The sequence below is a fragment of the Stegostoma tigrinum genome, chromosome 3 (genome assembly GCF_030684315.1).
Source record: "Stegostoma tigrinum isolate sSteTig4 chromosome 3, sSteTig4.hap1, whole genome shotgun sequence".
Classification (NCBI taxonomy): Eukaryota; Metazoa; Chordata; class Chondrichthyes; order Orectolobiformes; family Stegostomatidae; genus Stegostoma; species Stegostoma tigrinum.
Window position 1 is genome coordinate 25,065,874 of NC_081356.1, and position 24,690 is coordinate 25,090,563.

At 40.5% G+C, this 24,690-nt stretch overlaps 1 protein-coding gene across 1 annotated transcript in view; it reads right to left on the reverse strand.

Moving 5' to 3' along the window:
• The window catches only part of c9orf72 (C9orf72-SMCR8 complex subunit), a 35,581-nt gene that overhangs the window by 10,468 nt on the left and 423 nt on the right, over nucleotides 1-24,690 (reverse strand). The window contains exons 2-7 of the mRNA XM_048526823.2: nucleotides 23,616-24,102; nucleotides 16,587-16,682; nucleotides 12,579-12,643; nucleotides 8,493-8,565; nucleotides 4,432-4,548; nucleotides 249-484 (exon numbers count right to left, since the gene is read on the reverse strand). Of these exons, the coding sequence (XP_048382780.1) occupies nucleotides 249-484; nucleotides 4,432-4,548; nucleotides 8,493-8,565; nucleotides 12,579-12,643; nucleotides 16,587-16,682; nucleotides 23,616-24,059 (1,031 nt within the window). The 5' untranslated portion in view covers nucleotides 24,060-24,102. The remainder of the gene's footprint in view (nucleotides 1-248; nucleotides 485-4,431; nucleotides 4,549-8,492; nucleotides 8,566-12,578; nucleotides 12,644-16,586; nucleotides 16,683-23,615; nucleotides 24,103-24,690) is intronic.

Sequence of the window (24,690 nt, forward strand, 5' to 3'; positions counted from 1 at the left end):
TTCTTCAAAATATTGACAAAAATATTGAATTTCAGGTTAGCTTACTAAATTGTTACACATTCTAGTAGAAAATATAATACAGCACTAAAGCAAAACACCTAGCGTTGCAGAATATAACTATCAAATATTGGATGCTGTTCCAATGTCTTTGCTCTAAAAATAATCCAGCTCATCCATTCCACACAAATAAACATAACGTATGTGTTTTCTTGCTGTTTTTGAAAAAAACCTTGATTTGAAATACTTACAGATCAGGAGTAAAACTCTCATCCATATGTATTACAGTATCAGGCATCACATCTTCTTCTGATGCAGTCTTTTGCAGTTTGTGAAGTTCCTGGCTAATGTAATTCTGCTGGTTATAAATGTGTTCATGACATGGGGCCATCTGCTTCACTGTATTCACATCAACATCAATGTGCGTGGTTGGGTATGGAGCATACATAATTTGACGGAAAGGCAGCACAAAGCTACCAGTAGCATCCTGAGAACATTAAAGTTCACATTTGTAATTATCAGAACCATCAATTCTAAGTACTTGCTTTTAGTAATGATTGAAGGCAAAGAGTATACGGTAGGACAACTGAGGAACAGTGGATAACTTTCAAAGTGATTTTTCACAGTGCTCAACAAAAGCATTTACCAGTGAAAAGGAAGGACTGTAGAAAAAAGGATAGTCAGCCATGGATAACTAAATAAGTAAAGGAGGGTACCAAATTGAAAGCAAATACATACAAAGTGGCAAAGATTAGTCAGAAACTAGAGGATTGGAAAATCTTTAAACGTCAACAGAAAGCTGAATAAAGCTATAAAGGATTAGGACGGTAAACTAGCTCGGAGTATAAAAACAGATAACAAAGGTTTCTACCAATGTATAAAATGAGAATGTGTGGCTAAGGTAAACATTGGCCCTTTAGAGCATGAGAAGGGGGATTTAATATTGGGAAATGAGGAGACGGCCAAGGCGTTGAACAGATATTGTGTGTCTGTCTTCACAATGGAAGACACAAATAACATGCCAAAACATGATGACAAGGAAATTATGGTAGGTGATGACCTAGAAACTAACATTATCACTGAAGAGGTAATGTTAGGATAAAAAGTGCACGGCATTACAGGCCATAATTGTCATGGACTGAGGATTGGCTAACTAACAGGAAGCAAACAATGGGGATAAATGGGTGTTTTTCCAGTTGGTGATTAGTGACTAGTGATGTGCCTCAGTGTTCAAATTGCAATTGTTTACAATTTACATAGATGGTTTTGAGTTAGGGCCAATAGCAGTGTGTCAGAGTTCACAGATGACATTAAAATGAGTGGTAGAGCAAAGTGTGCAGAGGACACAAAGTCTGTAGAGGAATATAGATAGGTTAATGGAGTGGGCAAGGCTCTGGCAGATGGAATACAATGTTGGTAAGTGTGAAGTCATCCATTTTGGTAGGAATATCAGTAAAATGGATTATTATTTAATGGTGAAAAATTGCAGCATGCTGCTGTCTTCAGGCTACCTTGCTGAATGTTTTTAAGACAAAAATAGATAGATTTTTGAACAGTAAAGGAATTAAGGGTATGGTCAGCAGGTGGATAAGTGGAGCTGAGTCCATGAAAAGATCAGCCATGATTTTACTGAATGGCAGAGCAAGCTCGACAGGCCAGATGGTCTACCCCTGCTCCTATTTCTCATCTTATCACTGTAACGGACCCGGTCATTTAAGCCAAGCTGTTAGCTCTTAATAGTTACAATCATGATCACAGTAAGAAAATGCTGAATGAGCCAACAGCCTCTTGAAGTAAAGTCCATCAATTTCCAGGCAGTAGGCAATAGCTACTGATCAGAACTCTGCCAAAATATTCAGAAGTCATTTGTTCATTCAGAAAGAAAAGCAGTAGAGCACATTATCTCGGGTGACATGAAAGGGAAAATAAAAATTGAGCGGAAATCAACCCAACACATTGAACATCCTGAGATAATGGGAACTGCAGATGCTGGAGATTCCAAGATAATAAAATGTGAGGCTGGATGAACACAGCAGGCCAAGCAGCATCTCAGGAGCACAAAAGCTGACGTTTCGGGCCTAGACCCTTCATCAGAGAGGGGGATGGGGGGGAGGGAACTGGAATAAATAGGGAGAGAGGGGGAGGCGGACCGAAGATGGAGAGTAAAGAAGATAGGTGGAGAGGGTGTAGGTGGGGAGGTAGGGAGGGGATAGGTCAGTCCAGGGAAGACGGACAGGTCAAGGAGGTGGGATGAGGTTAGTAGGTAGCTGGGGGTGCGGCTTGGGGTGGGAGGAAGGGATGGGTGAGAGGAAGAACCGGTTAGGGAGGCAGAGACAGGTTGGACTGGTTTTGGGATGCAGTGGGTGGGGGGGAAGAGCTGGGCTGGTTGTGTGGTGCAGTGGGGGGAGGGGATGAACTGGGCTGGTTGAGGGATGCAGTGGGGGAAGGGGAGATTTTGAAACTGGTGAAGTCCACATTGATACCATATGGCTGCAGGGTTCCCAGGCGGAATATGAGTTGCTGTTCCTGCAACCTTCGGGTGGCATCATTGTGGCAGTGCAGGAGGCCCATGATGGACATGTCATCAAGAGAATGGGAGGGGGAGTGGAAATGGTTTGCGACTGGGAGGTGCAGTTGTTTGTTGCGAACTGAGCGGAGGTGTTCTGCAAAGCGGTCCCCAAGCCTCCGCTTGGTTTCCCCAATGTAGAGAAAGCCGCACCGGGTACAGTGGATGCAGTATACCACATTGGCAGATGTGCAGGTGAACCTCTGCTTAATGTGGAATGTCATCTTGGGGCCTGGGATAGGGGTGAGGGAGGAGGTGTGGGGACAAGTGTAGCATTTCCTGCGGTTGCAGGGGAAGGTGCCGGGTGTGGTGGGGTTGGAGGGCAGTGTGGAGCGAACAAGGGAGTCACGGAGAGAGTGGTCTCTCCGGAAAGCAGACAGGGGTGGGGATGGAAAAATGTCTTGGGTGGTGGGGTCGGATTGTAAATGGCGGAAGTGTCGGAGGATAATGCGTTGTATCCGGAGGTTGGTAGGGTGGTGTGTGAGAACGAGGGGGATCCTCTTGGGGCGGTTGTGGCGGGGGCGGGGTGTGAGGGATGTGTCGCGGGAAATGCGGGAGACGCGGTCAAGGGCGTTCTCAATCACCGTGGGGGGGAAGTTGCGGTCCTTAAAGAACTTGGACATCTGGGATGTGCGGGAGTGGAATGTCTTATCGTGGGAGCAGATGCGGCGGAGGCGGAGGAATTGGGAATAGGGGATGGAATTTTTGCAGGAGGGTGGGTGGGAGGAGGTGTATTCTAGGTAGCTGTGGGAGTCGGTGGGCTTGTAATGGACATCAGTTACAAGCTGGTTGCCTGAGATGGAGACTGAGAGGTCCAGGAAGGTGAGGGATGTGCTGGAGATGGCCCAGGTGAACTGAAGGTTGGGGTGGAAGGTGTTGGTGAAGTGGATGAACTGTTCGAGCTCCTCTGGGGAGCAAGAGGCGGCGCCGATACAGTCATCAATGTACCGGAGGAAGAGGTGGGGTTTGGGGCCTGTGTAGGTGCGGAAGATGGACTGTTCCACGTAACCTACAAAGAGGCAGGCATAGCTGGGGCCCATGCGGGTGCCCATGGCCACCCCCTTAGTCTGTAGGAAGTGGGAGGAGTCAAAAGAGAAGTTGTTGAGTGTGAGGACGAGTTCCGCTAGGCGGATGAGAGTGTCGGTGGAGGGGGCCTGGTCGGGCCTGCGGGACAGGAAGAAGCGGAGGGCCTTGAGGCCATCTCCATGCGGAATGCAGGTGTACAGGGACTGGACGTCCATGGTGAATATGAGGTGTTGGGGGCCAGGGAATTGGAAGTCCTGGAGGAGGTGGAGGGCGTGGGTGGTGTCACGGACATAGGTGGGGAGTTCCTGGACCAAAGGGGAGAAAATGGAGTCCAGATAGGTGGAGATGAGTTCGGTGGGGCAGGAGCAGGCTGAGACGATGGGTCGACCAGGGCAGGCAGGTTTGTGGATTTTGGGAAGGAGATAGAAACGGGCCGTGCGGGGTTGGGGAACAATGAGGTTGGAGGCTGTGGGTGGGAGGTCCCCTGAGGTGATGAGGTCATGAATGGTGTTGGAGATGATGGTTTGGTGCTCGGGTGTGGGGTCATGATCGAGGAGGCGGTAGGAGGTGGTGTCGGAGAGTTGGCGTCTGGCCTCGGCGATGTAGAGGTCAGTACGCCATACTACCACTGCGCCACCCTTGTCTGCGGGTTTGATGGTGAGGTTGGGGTTGGAGCGGAGGGAGCGGAGGGCTGCCCGTTCTGCGGGGGAGAGGTTGGAGTGGGTCACATTGAACATCCTACTGGCCGGAGGAAGGAGATTAAAGAAAGTAATGGAGAAAAAAAACTAAAAATTGCAGGTGTGAAGAAAAAAATTTGATTATCACTATGAACATAATCTTACCTTTAAAAGGCCCTGAATAAAGAGACCTGAATCATATTTGAAAGAACCACAGGCATTAGCAAGTCGTGAGCATTTTCGTTCAGTTGGAGGCAAGAAAAGGCACAATGTTCGAACCATCTGTGAATACACAGAAATAGACAACAGATTATACATCGGTTATAACCAGTCAAACAGGCTAAATGGTGATACAGTGGTTTGCTCTGTTCACACAAAGGTTCCAGGCCACTGCATCAAAATGACCTTTCAATCACAATTTCTAGTTTTCAAAAAACGTCACAGTTAATTTGTGGCTAAGTGTAAGTAGTGATGAATAACTAACACCGGTCATGAAATGCTGAACGTTAAATCCAGTACATTTTGTACAACAATTACTATATTCTGAAATAATAATTCATTATTTGATTTCTAAAAGGAGTTGGAGAGAGCACTTTGGGTGAAAGGGTCACAGGACGTGGGGGAAAAGCTGAACGATTGATCGAGTTGCATGATCAGCCACTATCATAGCGAATGGTGGAGCAGGCTCGAATGGCCTACTTCTCCTTTTCTCTTTGTTTCTATGTAATTGGATATACTATTTTACACTCTAATCTGCATGCCAAAAGTTGATATTTTTCTCTTGTGCTGTAAAATTTCTGCCTCTATTGTGTTAATCTCTGGCCAATAAAAAAAAGATGGCATTGAAGTAAAATTAAATATTTAGTAGACAATAGATAGAAGTAATATTTTATTTAATATGTACACACATTGACTGGAATGAATTATTATTCATAGGATTACTGATATTAATAGTATGATCTATCGCACAGAAGAGCAGGATTATTACACGTTTAAATAACAAAAGCATCAAACAGCAAGTTTAAGCCAAAAATCAGTTAACTTTTCTTTTTTATTCCCTTAAAAGTTAATAATCAGAATGCCTGAAGAAAAAGTGAAATAATGCAAAAACACTTCCATGGTGAAAACAAATTATTTGGGATACTAGATACTTTAATATTGTTCATCAAAAAAATCTTGGAATAAACAATAGGTTTGAGTATTTAAATGCTCTCTAGAACAACAGTTATTACAAAACTTCAAATATTTATTTCATCCTACAAACCACGTTATAAATTTGTGTCCAAAATTTTATTTTGATGCCCAATGATATCAATCCCTAGCTAAAAACACCAATGCAGTGTAATATACAAGCTTGGATAAAAGACTGCCTAACCTACAGAGAACAGAGTTGGGATACAGGAGTGATTTTTAGGTGGACAAACAGTAGCAGAGCAATGCTGGAATCAGTGCTGGGCTTCAACAATTTACAAATGATTCGGATGAGCGGACTGAATATATTGGAGCTAAATTTTCCGATTAAAGAAAGACAGATAGGAAAGAAAATTATAAAGAGGCTGTAAGAAGTCTGCAAAAGGACGTGGGCAGGTTAAGCAACTGGGCAAACAAACTGGCAATCGAGTATAAGATGCGAAAATGTCAAATTGTCTACTTTGGCAGAAATAATAGAAAAGCAGGATATTAATTAAATGAAAAGAGATGGCAAAAGACTTCAGTGCAAAGGAATCTGCAAGCTTGTACAAGAATCACAAAAGGTTAATATTGCAGCACAGCAAGTAATTAGGAAGGCAATGGTTTATGGGGAAGTCTTGTTACAGCCATACAAAGTATTTGTGCGATCGCACCTAGCATATTGTGAAGAGGTTTGTTCTCCTTACTTAAGTTTTTATAAACTTAACTTTGGAAACAGAAATGCTTCACCAAGCTGCTTCATAAAAATGAGGGAAGGGTGAGCAGTTAGCGCTTGTATCCATTAAAGTTTAGAAGCATGACCGATGATCTTACTGAAATATAAAAGATTTGGTTCAAACATGACAAGATAAAACTGGCAGGATGGAGGGAATCTCAAACTAAGTGACAGTTTAAAAATAAGGGGTCTCCCATATAAGATGGAGAGGAGGAATATATTTTCTCAGAAAGCTATTATTCTTTGGAATTCTTCAACTCAACGAGCAGCAGGAGCTGGGTCACTAACTGTTAGACAGATTTTTCTTCGACAAATGAGTTAAGGGTTATGGAGGACAGCCATAATCTTGTTTAATGGTGGAATAGGCTCAATAGGCCAAGCCAATATCCCGAGTGCTCCTCCAAGTTTGTAGACAGTTTGCATGCATTCTGTGATAGAACACCCTTAGAGTGAGAGGTGTCTCCTAAGCAGTCTTTGCCCTCCTTCTGTGCCATTTTCTGTGGGGTATTTGACTGGCCCATGGAAGAGGAAAGACATGATATAGAATTGTCAAGATAATATAAAGTTAACCCATCATCGATCAAATTTCATTGGATGCTGACATCAAACCAACACAAGTGACGGTTTTCTACTGTGTGACGGAAATATTTAAATTCACCACTAGGCATCTGGGAGACATGATGATCAAGCATTCTGAGACTTGGCTTCCTTGTCAGAGTCACCCCACTTCTGTAGGTGACAACAGAGAGAAGGCTGGAGGGCTGCTCCCATTTACACAATTAGAGACAAACAGCACAGAAACAGATCCTTCAGTCCAACTCACCCATGCTGATGAAATTTCCCAAAGTAAACCGGTCCCATTTACTTGTGTTTGGCCCATATCTCCCTAAACCATTCCAATTGATGTACCTATACAAAAAAGTCTTTTAATGTTGTAAGTGTACCTGCATCTAAATTCCCTTTGGCAATTCATTCCACGTACAAAGCACTCTGAAAAAAAGTTGCTCCTCAGGTGCACTTTAAATCTTTCTCCTCTCACCTTAGAAATATACCCCCTAGTTTTGAACTCCTCTACCCTGGAGAAAAGATCTTTGCTTTTCACCTTATCAGTGGCCCTCATGATATTAGAAACCTCTATAAAGGTCACCCCTCAACCTTCTATGCTCCAACAAAATAAGTCCCATCATAATTTTATAACTCAAACCGTCAAGTCCTGGCAATATCATAGTAAATCTTTTCTGAACCTTCAAGCTGATAGAAGCAGACATAACTCTACACCTCCTGTACAACCTCAACTCAACTTCCCAAACCCCACACACAATGGACTGCACAGGGAAGGCAGTGTGCTAAATGCCTTCTTAACCACCTTGTCTACCAATTCTTTTAAAGTTGTCATTATGTACCTGAACCCCTAGGTCTCTCTTCGACAAAACTACGTTGGGCCCTACCATTAACTATAGAAGTCCTGCCAGTATTTGTGTTACCAAATGTAATACCTTGCATTTATTTAAATTAAACTCCATCTGGCACTCCTCAGCCCATTGATCACAATCTCTTGGTTATCTTAGACAACCTTCTATTTCTCTGTCTCTCCCTGGTGTTCTGAACTCTATTCTGCAAGGAGGAAGAGAAAAGGCCCATCAGTGAGAATAATGGCATTCACTGAATGGATGCCCGGGAAGATTGTGAGAAAGTAGACTGCAAGGGAAAGGCTTAGCAATGTCATCATATTCGAATAGGATGTGTGTTAGATTGTAGATCAGAAGTGGAAATGCCTAGAGAGAGAGTAATGGGTGCACCTGAAAGCCAAATTGGTGTCAGATTGACATGCAGGTGTAGACTTGGGAAGGCACTGCGACAGGAATTCGAGTTAGACACACATCAGGATGTACTTGAATGTGTTGTGCAACTCACCTTTCCTGATTTGATCAGGTCACTAAAATCACAGCACTAAGCAGGAGAGGGCACCACGCACCTGAAGCTAATCTCTGCAATCTCCAGTAACATCTCAATCTTTGCAACACGTCCTTCCTCCCATTGGCAGAGAGAAGAATCTCCCTGCAGACCCTTAAACAGTGGAAGATTGGCAAGGAGAAAATATCAGGAACATCCTTAAGATGTTGAGGATCTATTGTACTAATTTATTTCTCAGCTGAAACTGTGGACCTTCAAAACAGAATATACTATTCTTTTGAATAACAACACTTACTTACAAGCGTAAAACCAGAACAGCAGTCAATTTGGAACAGAAGAACAAAAATGTCATCACCTCAAGAGAAGGTTGTTAAAAACAAGTTCTGGTTTGAATGGAAAGAAATACCTTGTTCACTTTTTCTGGATTGCTTCCTATGACAACAGAACACCCACATGTCTGCAAGTGAGAACTAATGGCCCTGCAAAACAAACAAATGTTCCCATCATTAGAAGAGAACACATCTCCAATATGTACTTGTAACAGGATTTAATACTTAGCTTGACATCTAAAGTAGCTGATACGATTCAGAATCTCTCTCATAAGTCAGGTTCTGTAAGGAACAGGCAAGTGCAATCCAAGAGACCTTTGCTTGCATATACTAAAAGCAACCCAGGCACCTAAATTTCATCTTGAAGAGACCAACATTCCAGTTGTTGCATGACTAGCATCATAGCTTTCCCCTGCCTCAGTGTGGCTTCCTCCTTTGTGTAATCAGCCATTTCTTCAGCAGGAAACTAACATCATTCATCCTTGTAGGTCTGAAGGAAATAGCAGAAAACAGTAACATCTGGCAGTGGCCAAAAATGTACACAGTTTAATTACCCCCATAGCAACAAGCACACTCCTACAGGATTTTCAGCCAGTAGTGACAGTCCACCCAGGGACCACGAATGCAATAATTCCTTGGGCACAATGGAACTCTGTTATGGTGCTGATGCCTGTCGCTCTCTCAGAATGACTAGCCAAGCTGGTTATAAACTTCACCGGTTGTCACTCCTGAAGAGGGCATTAATTCTTATACGATTGCAGTGCTAAGCCTTTGATTGTGAGGCGGTGCACGTATCTTGGAGTGAACCGAAGTGTAGAAATTCAGAACGATTACTATCTTGACAGCTACTAACTTTGGTTGGCTCACCCACTCGAGGACACACAGAATTGCCACATTTTCCAAGGACAGATGAAGTAGTCAGAAATGCCAGCACCTGCAGGAAGGTTGCCGGCTACTAGTACACCCTTCCAGCAATGTTGCCCCTTTCCCTCACAGGTCTTGTGCCCTGTTTGCTGTATGTCCTTCTGCCTCTTCCACAAGACCAAGCTGCGCCTACAGGAACCAGGAGATTACTTTTGTTTTTCATCTTCTGGTCATCTTTCTCTCCTCCAATTCTCCTTTTTGCTGGAGAATTTTCAGAATGGATGCTTTTCTGGCTGACTGTGCACTGAATGTACAATGGAAACACCTTTTTAATGGGGTTGTGAAAACCCAAAGTTCCCAAGCCCCTCCTAAATCTCCAAGATGGCCCTGCCAGCAGGTCCAAGGGAGCAAAGGGAGGGACTGTCAAGACCAGCAGGAGGTGTCAGGTGAATTTGGGGGCTGTCATGAGATATTTTTGGGGGGGGGGGTGGGGCGGCGGTGGGGGTGCTTGTGTTCAGTATCCTGGGACCAGTAGCATTGGATGTCCCAAGGTGGTGTACATGGTCACCTGCATTTTGGTCAGTTGGTGGGGAAGGGGGGTCAGGTGGGGGCAGGGGATTGTGTCTCAGAAAAGATTTAGTTAACACAAATGTTGGTTCTTCACAGTCAGAAACAGGGAAGGCTATAAATGGCGAGTAAACAGATGGTAGACCAATTAATTAAAGATTTTGCTTCAGTCTTTGTAAAAGAGGACACAAATAACATTCCTAAAACATTGAAGAACAAGAGGTTCAGTGAAAAGGATGATCTGAAGATAATCAGTATTAACAGGGAAATAGTGCTGGTGAAATTGATGAGATCAAAAAACAACAAATCCCTAGGCTCTAATAATCTACATTCCAGAGTACTTAAGAAAGTGGGCTTGAAATAATGGATGTATTGGTGATCATCTTCCAAGATTATAAAGACTGCAGACAGTTCTTACAGACTGGGGGATAGCTAGTGTAACTGCAATATTGATAAAAGGAGAAAAGAAAGTAAACAAGGAATTGTAGATTGGTTAGCATACGTAGTGGGGAAAACGCTGGAGTACATCATAAAAGATCTAATAGCACAGCACTTGGAAACCAGCAACAGGATAGGTCAGTCAGCATGGATTTTTGAAAGGGAAATCTGCTTGACAAAATTTACTGGATTTTTCCAAGGAAATAACTAATCAGGTTGATAAGGGCAGCCAGAGGATATTGGTTTACTTGGGCTTTCAACAAGACCAAACATAAGAGATTAGAGTATAAAATTAAAATGTATTGGAATGGGGGTAATGTACTTACAAGGATAGAGAACTGAAGATGGGTGACTGGATTGGAAATGTTAACTCATTTCTCATCACAGATCCTGACAGACCTGATGTTTTCTAGCATTTTCTGCTTTTGTTTTGGATAGAGAACTGGTTGGCAGACAAGAAACTAAAAACAAAAAGTATGGATAATTTGGCCTTCTTCTGAGTGGCAAACAGTGACTAGTGGGGCTTTTAGATAAGAGAGCATAATGTGATATCGCCAAACTGGCAGATGACAAAGCTGGGTGGGAGGAAGAATTGTAAAGAAGATGCAGAGATGCTTCAGTCTGATTTGGACAAGTTGAGTGAATGAATAAATGCATGGCAGATGAAGTGTACAATGTGAATAAATGGAGGTTATTCACTTTGATGGCAAAAACAGGCATGCATATTATCTGACTAGTGACAAATTGATAAAGGAGGAGGTGCAACAAGAGCTGTGTGTTCTTGTATACCAGTTGCTGAAAGCAAGCATGCAGGTGCAACACGTAAAAAAGAAAACAATGGTATGTTGGTCTTGACAGCAAGAAGATTCGAGTACAGGAGCAGGGATGTCTAACTGTAATTGCACAGAATCTAAATGGCCTGTTTCCACACTGTAGGAATTTTGATTCTATGAATCTGGTGAGATCACATCTGGGATTCTTTATGGAGTTGGGTCTCCTTATCTGAGAGCAGGTGTTCTGGCTCCATGGAGAAGTGCAACAAAGGTTTACAAGACAGATTCCTGTGATGACAAGATTGACTTTTGAAGAGAAATTTGTTTGATTAAATGCCCTGGAGTTCAGAAGAATGAAGGAGGGCTCTCATAGAAACCTTCAAAATTCTAATAGGACCAGATTGGGTAAATGTAGGAAGGATGGTCCTAATGGCCAGAGAGTTCAGAACCAGGGATCACAGTTTAAGAATTTAGCATTTATGACTGATATGATGAGAAATTTCTTCACCTACAGAGTGGTGAGCCTTGTGGAATTATCTGCTCCAGAAAGTGGTTGAGAACAAAACATTGAATGTTGTGAAGAAAAAAAAATGAGATATGGTTCTTAAAGTTAAAGAGATCAAAAGGCCTTAGATCAGAGATGAAGAGAAATTTCTTCAGCCAAAGGGCGGTGAATCTGTAGAACTTACTGCTGCACAAGGCTGTGGAGGCTAAGTTATTGAGTGCCTTTAAGATAGAGATAGGTAGTTTCTTGATTGGTAAGGGGGTCAAGGGTTATGGGACAGGGCAGGAGAATGGGGTTGAGAAACAAATCAGCCTTGATCAAACAGCAGAGCAGACTCAATGGGCTAAATGGCCTAATTCTGCTCCTATATCTTCTGATCTTCTCGGTCTGGGGAGAAAATGGTAGCAGAGTACTGAGTTGGATTGTCAGCTACGACTATATCAAGTGGTGGCACAAGCTCAAAGGGTTGAATGACTAACTCTTGCTCATATTTTTTGTTTCTTGGTCTCCAGGTGTACAGTGGAGTGTCAGGTCTCCCAGGAGTAGCAATGAGGTGTCAGGTCTGCAGTGAGATGTTTTGTTAGATCAGAGTCTGTGGTTTGTCTTAAGAGAAATGGAGCCGGTGTACTTGCAAGTGTGGGAGTTGGAGTCAGTTTAAATAGTTATTTCATATTTAATTGCCTAACTTTTCCTGACTAAATATGTACTTAACTGCAGTGGAACATTGAAAACTCTTAGCTTTAAATGGATATTTTCAGAGGGTTTCAACCACAGTGGGCTTAAATTTCCTTGGCAATTCACTCAGATTCTGCAACATCAAGGATTCCTGAGGGTCCCACATGCACAACTCCCACCTACACTGTAGATATGAAATCTGGGTCAGAGTTCTTTAACAAATAAGTACAGGTGTACTGCAATGCTAAAGGACAAACAGATTGAGATACAGATCACTGACTGCGACTAAAACTGAGCTCTCATACTACATGCAACTTCCATAATTCAAAATGAACACTCACTTGTGCAGAAAATCTTCACGGCAGCTGTCACCAATATCATCATCATTCAAAAGGGTATCCTTAATCTGAATCAAATTAAAATTCAATTTAGTAACATACCCATAAATTCTAAACCACACAGCAGTAGTATGACCACCATTCCAAACATCTAAAAATAAAAAAAAACAAGTGAGGGAAAAACAGGAAGAGACAGAGAATTCCAATTATAAAAATAAATCAATATAAATTCAGGTAGTTATTAGTCATATAGCAGAGAGGCCCTTAGTCCATTGAAACTGCACAACCACTCTCACTAATCCCACTTTCCAGCATTCGGCCCATAACCTTGAATGTCATGACATTAAGTGCTCTTCCATTAAATGGAGAATTACAAAATGGAAATTGAGAAATATTTTGAATTTACTATTATTGTTACTATTTATTGTTAATGTTTATGTACTTTAAAGTGAAAATGCATGTGAGGATCATTAAAAAAAACAAAACAACTTATTGCCTTCTTACAGAAATTGAAAGGGAAACAAATAGGAGACAATAGATGTAGATCTAATTGAGGGGAAATTTGAACGCTAAAAAGTAGTGAGCCCTACTAATCCCAAGTCAATTAATTTTATGTTTTGATGCAGGCAAAGGTAACAAATACCTGCCACTGACAAGGAGGTTTGAATTCTTGATTATGAATGTGAAATAAGATTAGTGGAAATATAAAACACAGTAAAAGGAAAAACAAAGATAGTTTGCTGTTTGGAATTAATCAAGTAGATTTCAAATAAAATGCAGATCATATAGAAACAAACTGTCAATCTTAAATCTAAACAATAAATTAGAGAAGTTAAACAGCCAAAAGGAAAACTTTTAATTTTGAAAATATACATCAGCTAATAGTTGCAAGAAAAGTTGAATGAAAACAAGAAACTGGAAGCAAACAACAAAAAGCTTTTGGGTAGGTGTAATAAAATTAAAAATTATGCTTTCATCGTTGAACATGTAAGGAGTCTTAAAGATGGAATCTTTGAAGATTTGGAATGGAAATTGTAAGCTATTTGCACTGCAAAATGCTTTAGGATAATTTCTTACCATTACATGGAGTGGTAGGATATTCATCAGAGCTTACATGAAAGAAAATAGTGGTTAGTAACAAAATGCTTGTAGAAAATACTACATCCAAATAATCAATATAATATGAAATAAATAAATACAAAATAATGAAAAATAGTTTGGGGGTTATCTGCAGTATGTATTTTATGCTTATCAGTTAACTTGCAACCAAAATGCAATTACTCATCCACCACTCTAAAACAGCAAATGTACTGTAGCCAAACTCATATAGGTAACACCTCTGAAGGATGGTGAAGGAAAAGTACATATACCTTGTGTTCAAATGCCATAATATACATAACTAAGTGATACAGAAGGCATTTGATTTCATGAAATCTATTAATGAAAGAAAATTGATATTTGTCCTGGGTGATTGTGTCAACACATATGGGAACATAAACATGCAATGCCACCGAACGGCAAGACAAGCCACAGATTTCACTTTACCCACAGTAACAAGATTAAAGTAAGGTGCCGTGAGATCTCTCTGAAGGCACCAGAAAAGTTTTGTATCTGTTCACAAGTTTCAAGACAGACTAAGAACTTACAAAACTTCTTTCCCTCATTTTTCCCACCTAATCTCCATCTCCATCTCCAAAAATAATCTCAATTTTGTTTCTTTCTCCAGACTCTTCAGTGACCCCTAACTGTTGTTTTGAAAATTGAACATCGCACTGCAATGTCTGCCTTGAGTGATAGCATTTTACGTGGTCATGAAGTTATTGGCTTCGAGGCCCACTCCGGATACTTGAACGTTTTGTTTGGATTGTACAGTAGCAAATGCATCTTTCACACGTGAAGTCAAACTGAGAATCGGTTTAACCTACAACCAACATCAGTAAAATTAATTGCCTGACACTATTACAACATTTATGGTGGCTGGGAAAACGTCAGTTTATATGCAGAAAATAGGGATGTGGGTGGGGTAGGGAGTAAACGATAAGATAGAGCGCAAAGACAGAGAAAGACAGTTGGACAGCCAAAGGAGTTACTAACGAACGTCCAACTGTCTGTCTCTCTCTGGGCTCTATCCTGTCGTTTATTCCCTACCCCACCCACTTCCCTATTTTCTGTAAATAAACTGATGTTTTCCCAAACACCTTCAATTCTGAGGAAGGGTCACTAGACCCGAAACATTAACTGTTTTCTCTTTCACAGATGCTGCCAGACCTGCTGAGCTTTTCCAGCAACTTTGTTTTTGTCTCTGATTTACAGCATCCACAGTTCTTTTGGTTTTTACCATTACAACATTGCTGTGTTCAGATCAGTTGTCCCAGTTACCAACATTATAACATTCACATCTTAAAAGTGCTTCTTTGGTTGTAAAGTCCATAGGATGTTCTGAAATTTAAAAAGGGCTATGTAAAAGCAGAGAGAATACTACCAGAATCACTTCCAAGGATAGGTTAGAATCTCTTACTGCCCAAAATATTGTTTCTTTACTGGAAACTTCTGGAGTACTAATATATTGTTAAAAACTTCTAAACCTGTTTCTCTGTTACCTACTCCTCATTCAAACGTCTTACCGTTTTCATCCTTCAACTACTGCTAGGTTTATATTTGTTTTGGTTCAAATGAATGGCTATTCTCAATGATTTAGATGTTCACCTTAATTTGTATTCATTCCTCCAATTTCTCTGATGGGTGAAGTTGAACTAAAAAGGACTAGCTGCCTCAGCATAAGAAGTCAGAAGCCCCAGTGCTTGAAATGGACATCTAATTATACAGATCAAAATTATGTGTATATCATGAAGGAAAACACTTGGACGCCTCAAAGCAGCCTATAAGCATTCATTTATATATATTTGCTTCAGGTGCAGTGACAAGTTATTTCTACCTTGTATAATGCCATAATCAAGCAAGACAATGCATCATTATAATTATGTAAACTTAATTGACGTCATCAGTACTGCAGACAAAGAATAACCAAAAGGGATGCATCAATCTCAGCTAAACATTTGTTGGTGAAAAGTTGAAATTCTTAAAACCAGTAGGTAAGTCAACTAATTTTTTATCTTTTAATTTCTCCTAGAGGCAGATTTTATAAATAATGCAAACAAAGCTTCACCAAGCATTGTTATGAAATGCTATTAGACAGTTAGAACATTTAAATGACCAGTTCCAATCACACTGATCACCATACGTCGTAAAATTCCATTTATCTATATATTACAACTCCTACTAGTCTTATGTCAGAAATGTCACCACTTCCTCTTCATTCTTTTAAATCATTCATAGGGGATTACTGGCAAAGCCCAGTCTTTATTGCCAATCCTTAACTGTTCTTGGGAAGGAAGTGATGAATCATTTTGAATGTAACTGATCGGCTTGCTAAACCATTTCAGAGGACAGATAGCAATTAACCACATTACAGTTTGTCTAGAGTCACATGCAGGCCAGACCACACAAGGACAGCAAATGCCTTCCCTTGAAGGATCAAACTAAATGGTATTTTGCTACAATCCAGCTGTTTAATGGGGAAAAAGTACTGATACTAGGGTTTTTAATTCAAGTTTACTTACATTTAAACTCTGCATAGGCCATTGTGGGATTCATATTCACAACCCAAAACTGTGTTCCAGGCCTCTGGATTACTAGTTCAGGACCAACTACTACGTAACTTACACCCTTGTCCTTCTCCATCCATTGATTCACCTACAAGGTTGCAATATTTCCTAGACAGACCTATTTCAAAAATTTCTAAATAAATATGAGATTTGATTCCACAGCAAGTGAACAGTGAATATTAATACATGAAATGAAGTAAATGAAAAGCCAAGATATGGGCATCTTATTTTTCATTGCATCTGCCATGCAACTTAAGATTCTGAAATGTGAAAACATTTTAACAAACAACATGTTTCAACACAAACTAAATTCCATTCTCCTCGTGAGTTTCAAGCACAAACTTACTTGAACTTGTTCAAGAACGCCATGTGTTTTCATGGATGAAAATAACTCCATGACAGGTGTGATCTCTGTTGTTAAGAAAGATATAATGCTCTGTCCCTAAGAGGAAACAGTACATAAGTGTATTAAGTATAACAGTGATTTATATGCTTGGATATAGCTTGTAAAAACATGATGCTCCAAGATCCACTTTTAGGTCAATTAAAGAGCAAATGGAGAATAGCAAATAAGGTAATGACGAGGTACGCTTATTTAAGAGCAATTACTAACTGTAATGATAGCAAATTGCAAATCACAAAATTGAAAGAGCTCTCCTGATTGGATAAATTAACTGCACTAAGAGTAGCTAAGTCGCACAGACTAGGTCAGAGCCAGAATAAATTATCGGTCAATGCTGAATTAGTTTTTCTCAGCCATTATGGCAGTAGACTGCTACAACTAGCCGGAGGTTACAAAAGGGGGAAATATGAAACATCATATACACATGGGTGTTTAGATCTAGTTTGAATGTGATGCCAGTATCATTCTTCCTCTGAAGGGAGAAGATTCTCCAATTTTTGAAGGTTATTACACATTGTTAGTTTTATTTAATCTCTAGGTTTCCCAAGAGATTGAATTAACTAGAAATGTACAATAACAGGGAAGCATCTTTTAAAACGATTCGGAAATTGCTTAAGCAGTGGGAGTGCTTCAAGTGTCTCTCCTTGTCATTTCCTCCCCGCTTGGATAGAATTTTCAGTTTTAGTTTTGGCTCATCCAATGGTTCAAGTGAATTCACTGGAGGAGTAACATTAACTGTTAAATTTATTATTGAAGTAAGCCTGCATCTATCAAGTAGTTAGTTATTTTCCCCATCCAACCAGTGCAGTAAAACCATAGTAGTGATACTTATTGTAGGCCATTTAGAGCTGAAATGGGAAGAAATTTCTTCATCCTGACAGTAATGAGCCTGTGGAATTGTGTGTCATGGAAAGCAGTTGAGGCCAAAACAATGAATATTTTCAAGAAGTTATGCATAGTTCTCAGGACTAAAATTGGCCTGTGAGGGGAAAAGTGGGATCAGGACACTGAGTTGGATGATCAGCCAATTATACCAAATGATAGGACAAGTTCCAAGGACCAAATGGCCTACTCTTAATTGAAAATACTTACTGATTTCTTGCCTAAAATGAAATATTTCATGGTAATGGTGTTCCATAGCATAGTATAGTGCAGTTCCTCAGCCACTTTACAGGGAATTTCCAGACCATCAGGGAGCAGACAAAACAAATGTCCACAGGGAAACATGTGAACAGCAGCCAAGATGGGAAGCATTTAGAATCCCTATGACTTGTTAATTTGGTCCAAACAGAACTGCAAAGCGTAAATCTCATACAAGTTCACTGAGCAGATACCAGCTAAAGGAAAAATCACCTACCCAAACACCTAGTTGTCAGGCCTGTTAAAATCCAATACGTTTCAGCAAAATTACCTCACATTTTTCCTCAATCTTTCCTTGCAGGACAAAAATAACTGACTTTTTCAGTACATAACAAGGTCATTTGACCCATCTCATCTGTACTGGCTCTGGGAAGAGCTATCTAGCTAGTCCCATTCTCCTGTCCTTTCTCCCTTGTCCTCTACATTCATCATTGTCAAATACATATCCAGCTCACTTTAAGCCTCCTACAGAATCCATCTCCACCACTCTCCCAGGCAGCGCATTTCAAATCCTAACAACTATGTAAACAAGTTTCTCCTCATCTCACTCCTAGCTCTCTCGCTGACAGTCTTGAAATTATGGTGTCTAGTTATTGACATAACAACTAATGGAAACAGAATCTTAACCTTATCAAAATTGTGAATAATTTTGAACACCTCAAAAAAGGTCACTTCTTAACCTTCTCTGTTCCAAAGGAGAATAAGCCTAATTTCTCTAATCTTTATATCTGAAGTCCCTCATTTCTGCTAAGAGTCTAGCAAATCTCCTTTGAACTCTCTCCACGGATTAACATCCTTCCTTAAACAAGGTGTCCAAAAGTGAACATAATACTCCCGATATGGTCTGACCAATGATTTGTAGAAGAATAGCCTCTCTTCTTTGCTTATATATTCTATGCCTTTATTTATAAACCAAAGCATGCTATAATCCTTCTTAACAACTGTAACTACTTTCCAGGCCACCTTCAGGAGAATCATAAACCCCAAGGAACCCTCTTCCTAACGCTCAATAACACAGGTGCTTCTGAACCCCAGTATTCCTTAGTCCCTTACCATTTAAAAACATTAAATTTTTTTGTTTTCCTGTATTACATTTCACTATATTGCATTTGCTATGTTCTTGCCCAGTTGCTTATCCTGTAATGTTCTTTTGGGAAGGAAATCTGCCATCCTTATCCAATCTGGCACACATTTAACACCAACAGGAAGAGTAGGTCTCTTGATCCTGCTCTGCCATTCAACACTCCTCACATCCAACTTTCTTGCCTTTCCCCACTATCCTTGATTCCCCTACTGATCAAGCATCTATCTTATCTTAAACATACAAAGGGATTCTGTCCCCACAGCACTATGGCAATGGATTCCAAAGACTCTCAATCCTCCTCAACTCAGTCTCAAATTAGTGTTTCTGAAGGAAGGTCTAGGCCCGAAATGTCAGCTTTCCTGCTCCTCTGATGGTGCTTGGCCTGCTGTGTTCATCCAGCTCTATACCTTGTTATCTCATATCCTACTATCTCTTAAATTAGTACCCCTTTGTTCTGACACCATGCCCTCTGGTCCGAGACCCTCTCTGCATTTACTCAGTCAAGCCCCTTAAGAATCCTATATATTTCAATGAGATCACATCTGATTCTTCTCAATTAGAATGAGTAGAGTTTATTTTTACTCTTAAGACAATCCCTCTATACCAAGGATTATCCTCGTGAAACTTCTTTGAACTGTCTTCAATGAAATAATACTTGTTCCTAAATAAGGGGACCAAAATTGATCTCAGTACTGCAGATGTGGTCTCACCAGCAGCTTGCAGTAAGACTTGCAACTCTTATACTTTAACCCTCTTGAAATAAGGGGCAACATTCCATTAGCCTTCTTGATTGCCTGTTGTAGTGCACAAGTACTCCCCATACCCCATCCCTTTGTGTTGCAACTTTGCTTCATTTAATACTCCCTTTGTTCTCCTTTCTAAACTTCACATTTTCCCACATTATACCCCATTTGCCAACTTCTGGCCCACTTACTTAACCTATCAGTATTTTTCTCTAAACTGTTTGTATTCCTCTCGTAACCTACCGATCAACCTTTCTGGATTACCTGCAAATTTGGCTCGAGTGCATTTTCTTTCTTTCTTTCTAAAAGTCATTAACATAAACTGCAAACAGGTGTAGTGCCGATACCGATGCCTGTGAAAGCCCAGTGGCTACAGGCTGCCAGCCTCAAAAGAACCCCGCATTTCTACTCACTGTTTCCTGCCATTTAGCCAATTTGTTATTCATGTCAATATACCACCTCCAAAACTATATGCTCATATTTTGTGACAACCTTTTATGGGTACCTTGTCAAACACCTTTTGGAAGTCCAAATGCAATACTTTGGTTGAGACTTCCTTGAAAAACTCTAAAATTTGTCAGACACCATTTCCCTTTTATGAAGCCATGCTGACTTTGCTTGATTAGATTTTCTAAATGTTCTGCTATTACTTCCTTAATAATTGATTCCAATCCTTTTTCAACAATAAAACGTTAGGCTAATCCCACTACAGACACCTGCTTTATGCCTCTAATATTGGCAGCTTATTTTAACAGAATCCAGCTACTTTTTGAACAATTATAGCCAATGCATCCACTATCTCTACAGATGCCTTTTTTAGGATCCTAGGATGCAAGCCATCAGGGCCAGGGGACTTATCTGCCTATAGCCCTATTAGTTTGTCTAATATTACTTTTCTATTGATGGGCAGTGGTACTTAATTCCACCTCCATATTATTTAGTATTAAAGGGCTGTTGGAAATATCTTCCACCATAAAAATCAACGCCTCCTCTGCCATTTTCTTGCTCCCTATAATCATCTACGCCTAGTTATATTTTCTAAATGGGCCTTTGTTCAGTGTGACCTCGCTCTTCCTTTTTAATGTAAAAAGCTGTTTTTGTCTGTTTTTACATTCTTCACCAGTCTACCCTCAGTTTATTTTCTCTATTATCTTTGCCTTCTCTTTTGCTGGATTCTGAATTTATCTATATTGTCAGGGCTATCACTGACTTTTGCCTCCAGATATGCATTTTCTTTCAGTTTAATAAACACCTTAACTTCCTTGGTTAGCTATGGTTGGTTTAACTCTCTTAGAATCTTTCCTACTAACTGGGGTATATTTTTGCTGACAGTCTTGCACTACTTCCTTAAACGTCTTTCCCACTATCCACCCCGGTCACTTTAACTAACTCTATCCTCATTTCATTATTATTCCACTTTTTAAAATAAAAGTTAAACAGTTGTTTCTGACCCATGTTTCTAATTCTTAAGCTGAATATTAAATTCAATCATGTTACAACCACAGCCTCCGAGGGGATCTTTTACTCTGAAGTCATTTAGATCTTCCTTATTATCCATTATCGGATTCAAGATAGCATGCTCCCTGGTCCGGTCGATGACATGTTGCTCTAGGAGAGTAACTCTAATGCACCCTATCCTTTCTAATTTGATTAACCCAATCAACAAGATAATTATTATTGCTCCATTCTCTTTGCACGTTCCTTTATTTGTTGATTTATATTCTTCACTGCAGAGTGGCTATTATTTAAGAGTTTGCATGATACTCCTATCAATGTCTTCTCTCCCTTGCTTTTTTATTTCCATCCAATGAACTCTACATCATCTGGATCATAGTTCACAACTGTCCTCCACATCACTCAGTCTCAACTGCCCTCAGTGATCAGAACAAAAATGCTCAAAAATCTCAAAAGAATTAAACCACATGAAGCGCCCAGCATTGACCTTGGCAATGAAAATGACAACAGCAAATTCAATCCCCTCAATTCTGCAAAGTCCTCCTCAACGTCTGCGGGCTCGTGCCAAAATTAGGAAAGCTCTTTCACGTACGATTCAAGCAACAGCTGGGCACTGTAAGGTCCTCTGGGTATGACTGTGTCCCCAACACATCACTACCACTAGATGTGTTCTGTCCCACCAGCAGGACAGACCTTGCAGAGATGGTGGCAAAGTAGTATATAGTTGCAAAGAAGCTTCCCTGAGAGTCTTCAACATTAGACTCCATTGGATCTGGAGTCAATGGCATCAGGTCAAATGTGTACAAGGAAATCTCCTGATTAGCATGGACCACACCATATCACTACCAAACCCCAGATCCCAACATTCTGTACAGGATATATCAGAATGAGTGGCCACTGCACACAGTCTTTGTACAGAAAATTTTACATGGAGGTTATACTCCATTGTGTTGCATGGGACTACCACCATGCTAAATAGGATAGATTTCAAATAGACTGAGCAAATTAGCAGATCTCAACCGAGCATCATAAGGTGCTGTCGCCTATCAGCACCTGGTGAATTGTAGCCCAACATAAGTTGCAGCCTCATGGCCTGGCATATCTCTCATTCTAGCATTTCTATCACTGAAGTCAGATTAAACTTGGTTCAACAAAAATTGCAGTAAAATGATACAAGGACTTATCAATAGTGCTATCAAATGTCATGTTCAAAGGTTATAAAGGTTCATATTCCATCTTACATCTGATCGTTTGAAGGCATGGTCCTTTATAATAAACTAAAGGCTTAATATGAACCCTAACACTATGTACCTGAGGAATGTAATGTCTGTGCATAACAGTTTGTGGAAATAAGCAACGGTTGGATTTTTCAATACCATAATATCCCTACGCAATTCCTTATGTTATTGGAGATAGCAGCAGACTCAAAAAACTGCAACTGTTCATTTTGACTGATGTATTCCTTTTATATCTTTCAAAAGGATTTCAGCTTTGATTCCTCATCTTCAGTTTGTTTAAGTTTTTTTAGGAAACTATGAAATTTAAGTTTCCAATTGTGCATCAATATACACAACCATGCCTTGTGCTGGTACACTTTCAGGTTGTCCATCAGCTAAGCTTATCTTCTGCATTTTTTTCTCCACAAAGAACTTGTTTTGATTTAAAAGCTTCATTAGGGTTGATTTCCGTCTGTAGAGGCTGAGGATGTGGTCCTGAAATGATTGCAATTTTGTGTGAAATTGAAATGGTCAAGGTATGTGGAAAGATAGTCACTTATCTTGACTAACTAGTCTTCCCAAAGAGTGGGGAGTGATGTATTACAACAGGCAGCTGGGGTGTTGGGTCAACAAGACTGTTTCAGTGATACACTATTGCAACATTCCGTTGCAGTCAGTCAAGGGTGACTATGACTGAATGTGTAAATTTTCAGTTATTGATGTCTAAAACATTGAAGTACCCCAGTTTGTGTTTGTTTTTTTGAGATTAGGTTGACCCTTCCTTTTGTCCCACTTGTAAATTTTTCAATGGTTGCAGAAGATTAAAATTGTTAATTTCTGCTTTCAAGCAGATGCTTATGTTTTCCTTTATTACCTTGAGTTCAAAGGTTAAGTAGAGATCCCTTATTCTCATCTAGATTGTATGAATTAGCAGGTTGGACCACAATCAAACCTGGAATCTTCAGGTCCGCATGATTCAATTGCCACATCAACACTGAAGGATTTAAGCAGAGTTGTCCACCTCTTAAGATGACCTGCTTTGAATAGACTGATGACTACGTGATCAGAGATCACTACTCTGCTGCTTCTGACACTGCAAGAAAAATATTAGAAATAGACACAGAGCACAGGACTGGCTATGTCACCCAAGCATTTTGGCAAATTATTTTATAAATAATTAAATGAAGGATACGTCATTCCCTTCTCCATAATTTTCAAGGTGTAGACTCACTAACATTTTTCAATCATCTTGCATATCAAGAAAAGTAGCTAATGTTTGCAGATCCAAAGTAAGAAAATCAGAACACAAAGCATTTATTTACTCAGGACTCACCTTATACATCCATATTCTTCCTTTTCTAATAATGTGTGTTAGTCTGTCCACACACAATCTGTGCAGAGGTAGGTAGAAACTCAGTTCAGTTTGTGGCAATATCACTGACAGAGCATAAGTACTACGGTCACCATTCATATTACCATCAAATATCAACGAGATGATGATTACACCTTTCTCAGACAGTACAAAAAATTTGACATCGATAGCTCCACTTTTGGCACTCCGAAGAATCTCGCCATTTAAGGTGTGGTTTGCCAAAAATGTTATTTCTCCATCACTTAGCAGCAGCTGTTCGCTTTTTGGAGCCCAGATATGTCTCACTCTCGGACCAAGAATGTTGTCCCAGTATGCAAAAGTAGCAGCCAACAAAGGTGACCCACTGTCCAAGGGAATCTCTGTTTTTGCAACAGCTGGTGACTGAGGTGGACAGGCAGAAGACATATTTGCAACTTAAACACCTAAATCAAGAGACTGAAAACAGTACCTGGTAAAGAGAAAAACACACAAAAATAATTTCACCGGATACATTTGCAATCTGTATCCTGCTCAATATAGACTCTCACTTCAACCTTTCTGAGCAACTCTGTAAGCCTATTTGTAAATGTCTCTTTCACCCTAGGTTTCCTCTTTTCATTTTCTCCTCAGCTTCTATCAGTCTGACTTTTTCTGTCTGCCCCACTCCTTAACACACGTTGTCTTTCTTCCTCTCTCCATTCCTTCACATTCTCCTCCAACCATTCTCCCAATCCTCCACCTTTTTCTGTCAAACCTCCCTCCACTTTCTCCATTTCCTTTCCCCTCATATCTCGCTCGCCCTTCAACCTCTCAGCTGCCGCATCCACTCCACTCCACTCTGTCTATCCCAATACTTCCTCTCTAAGTTTGACTGTCCTCAACGCATCCTACTCCCCTTCCCCTCTAAATCTATTTCACTTCCTCCCTCCTGCTCTCTTCCCTCCCAACAACCTCCTCCCCATCTGTCTAACTTACGCCATCCATCTGCTTCTCAAACTTTCCTCCGTCCTCATTCTCCCTTCCAAACCCATCCGTCTTGTTCTCACTCCTTCCTCCC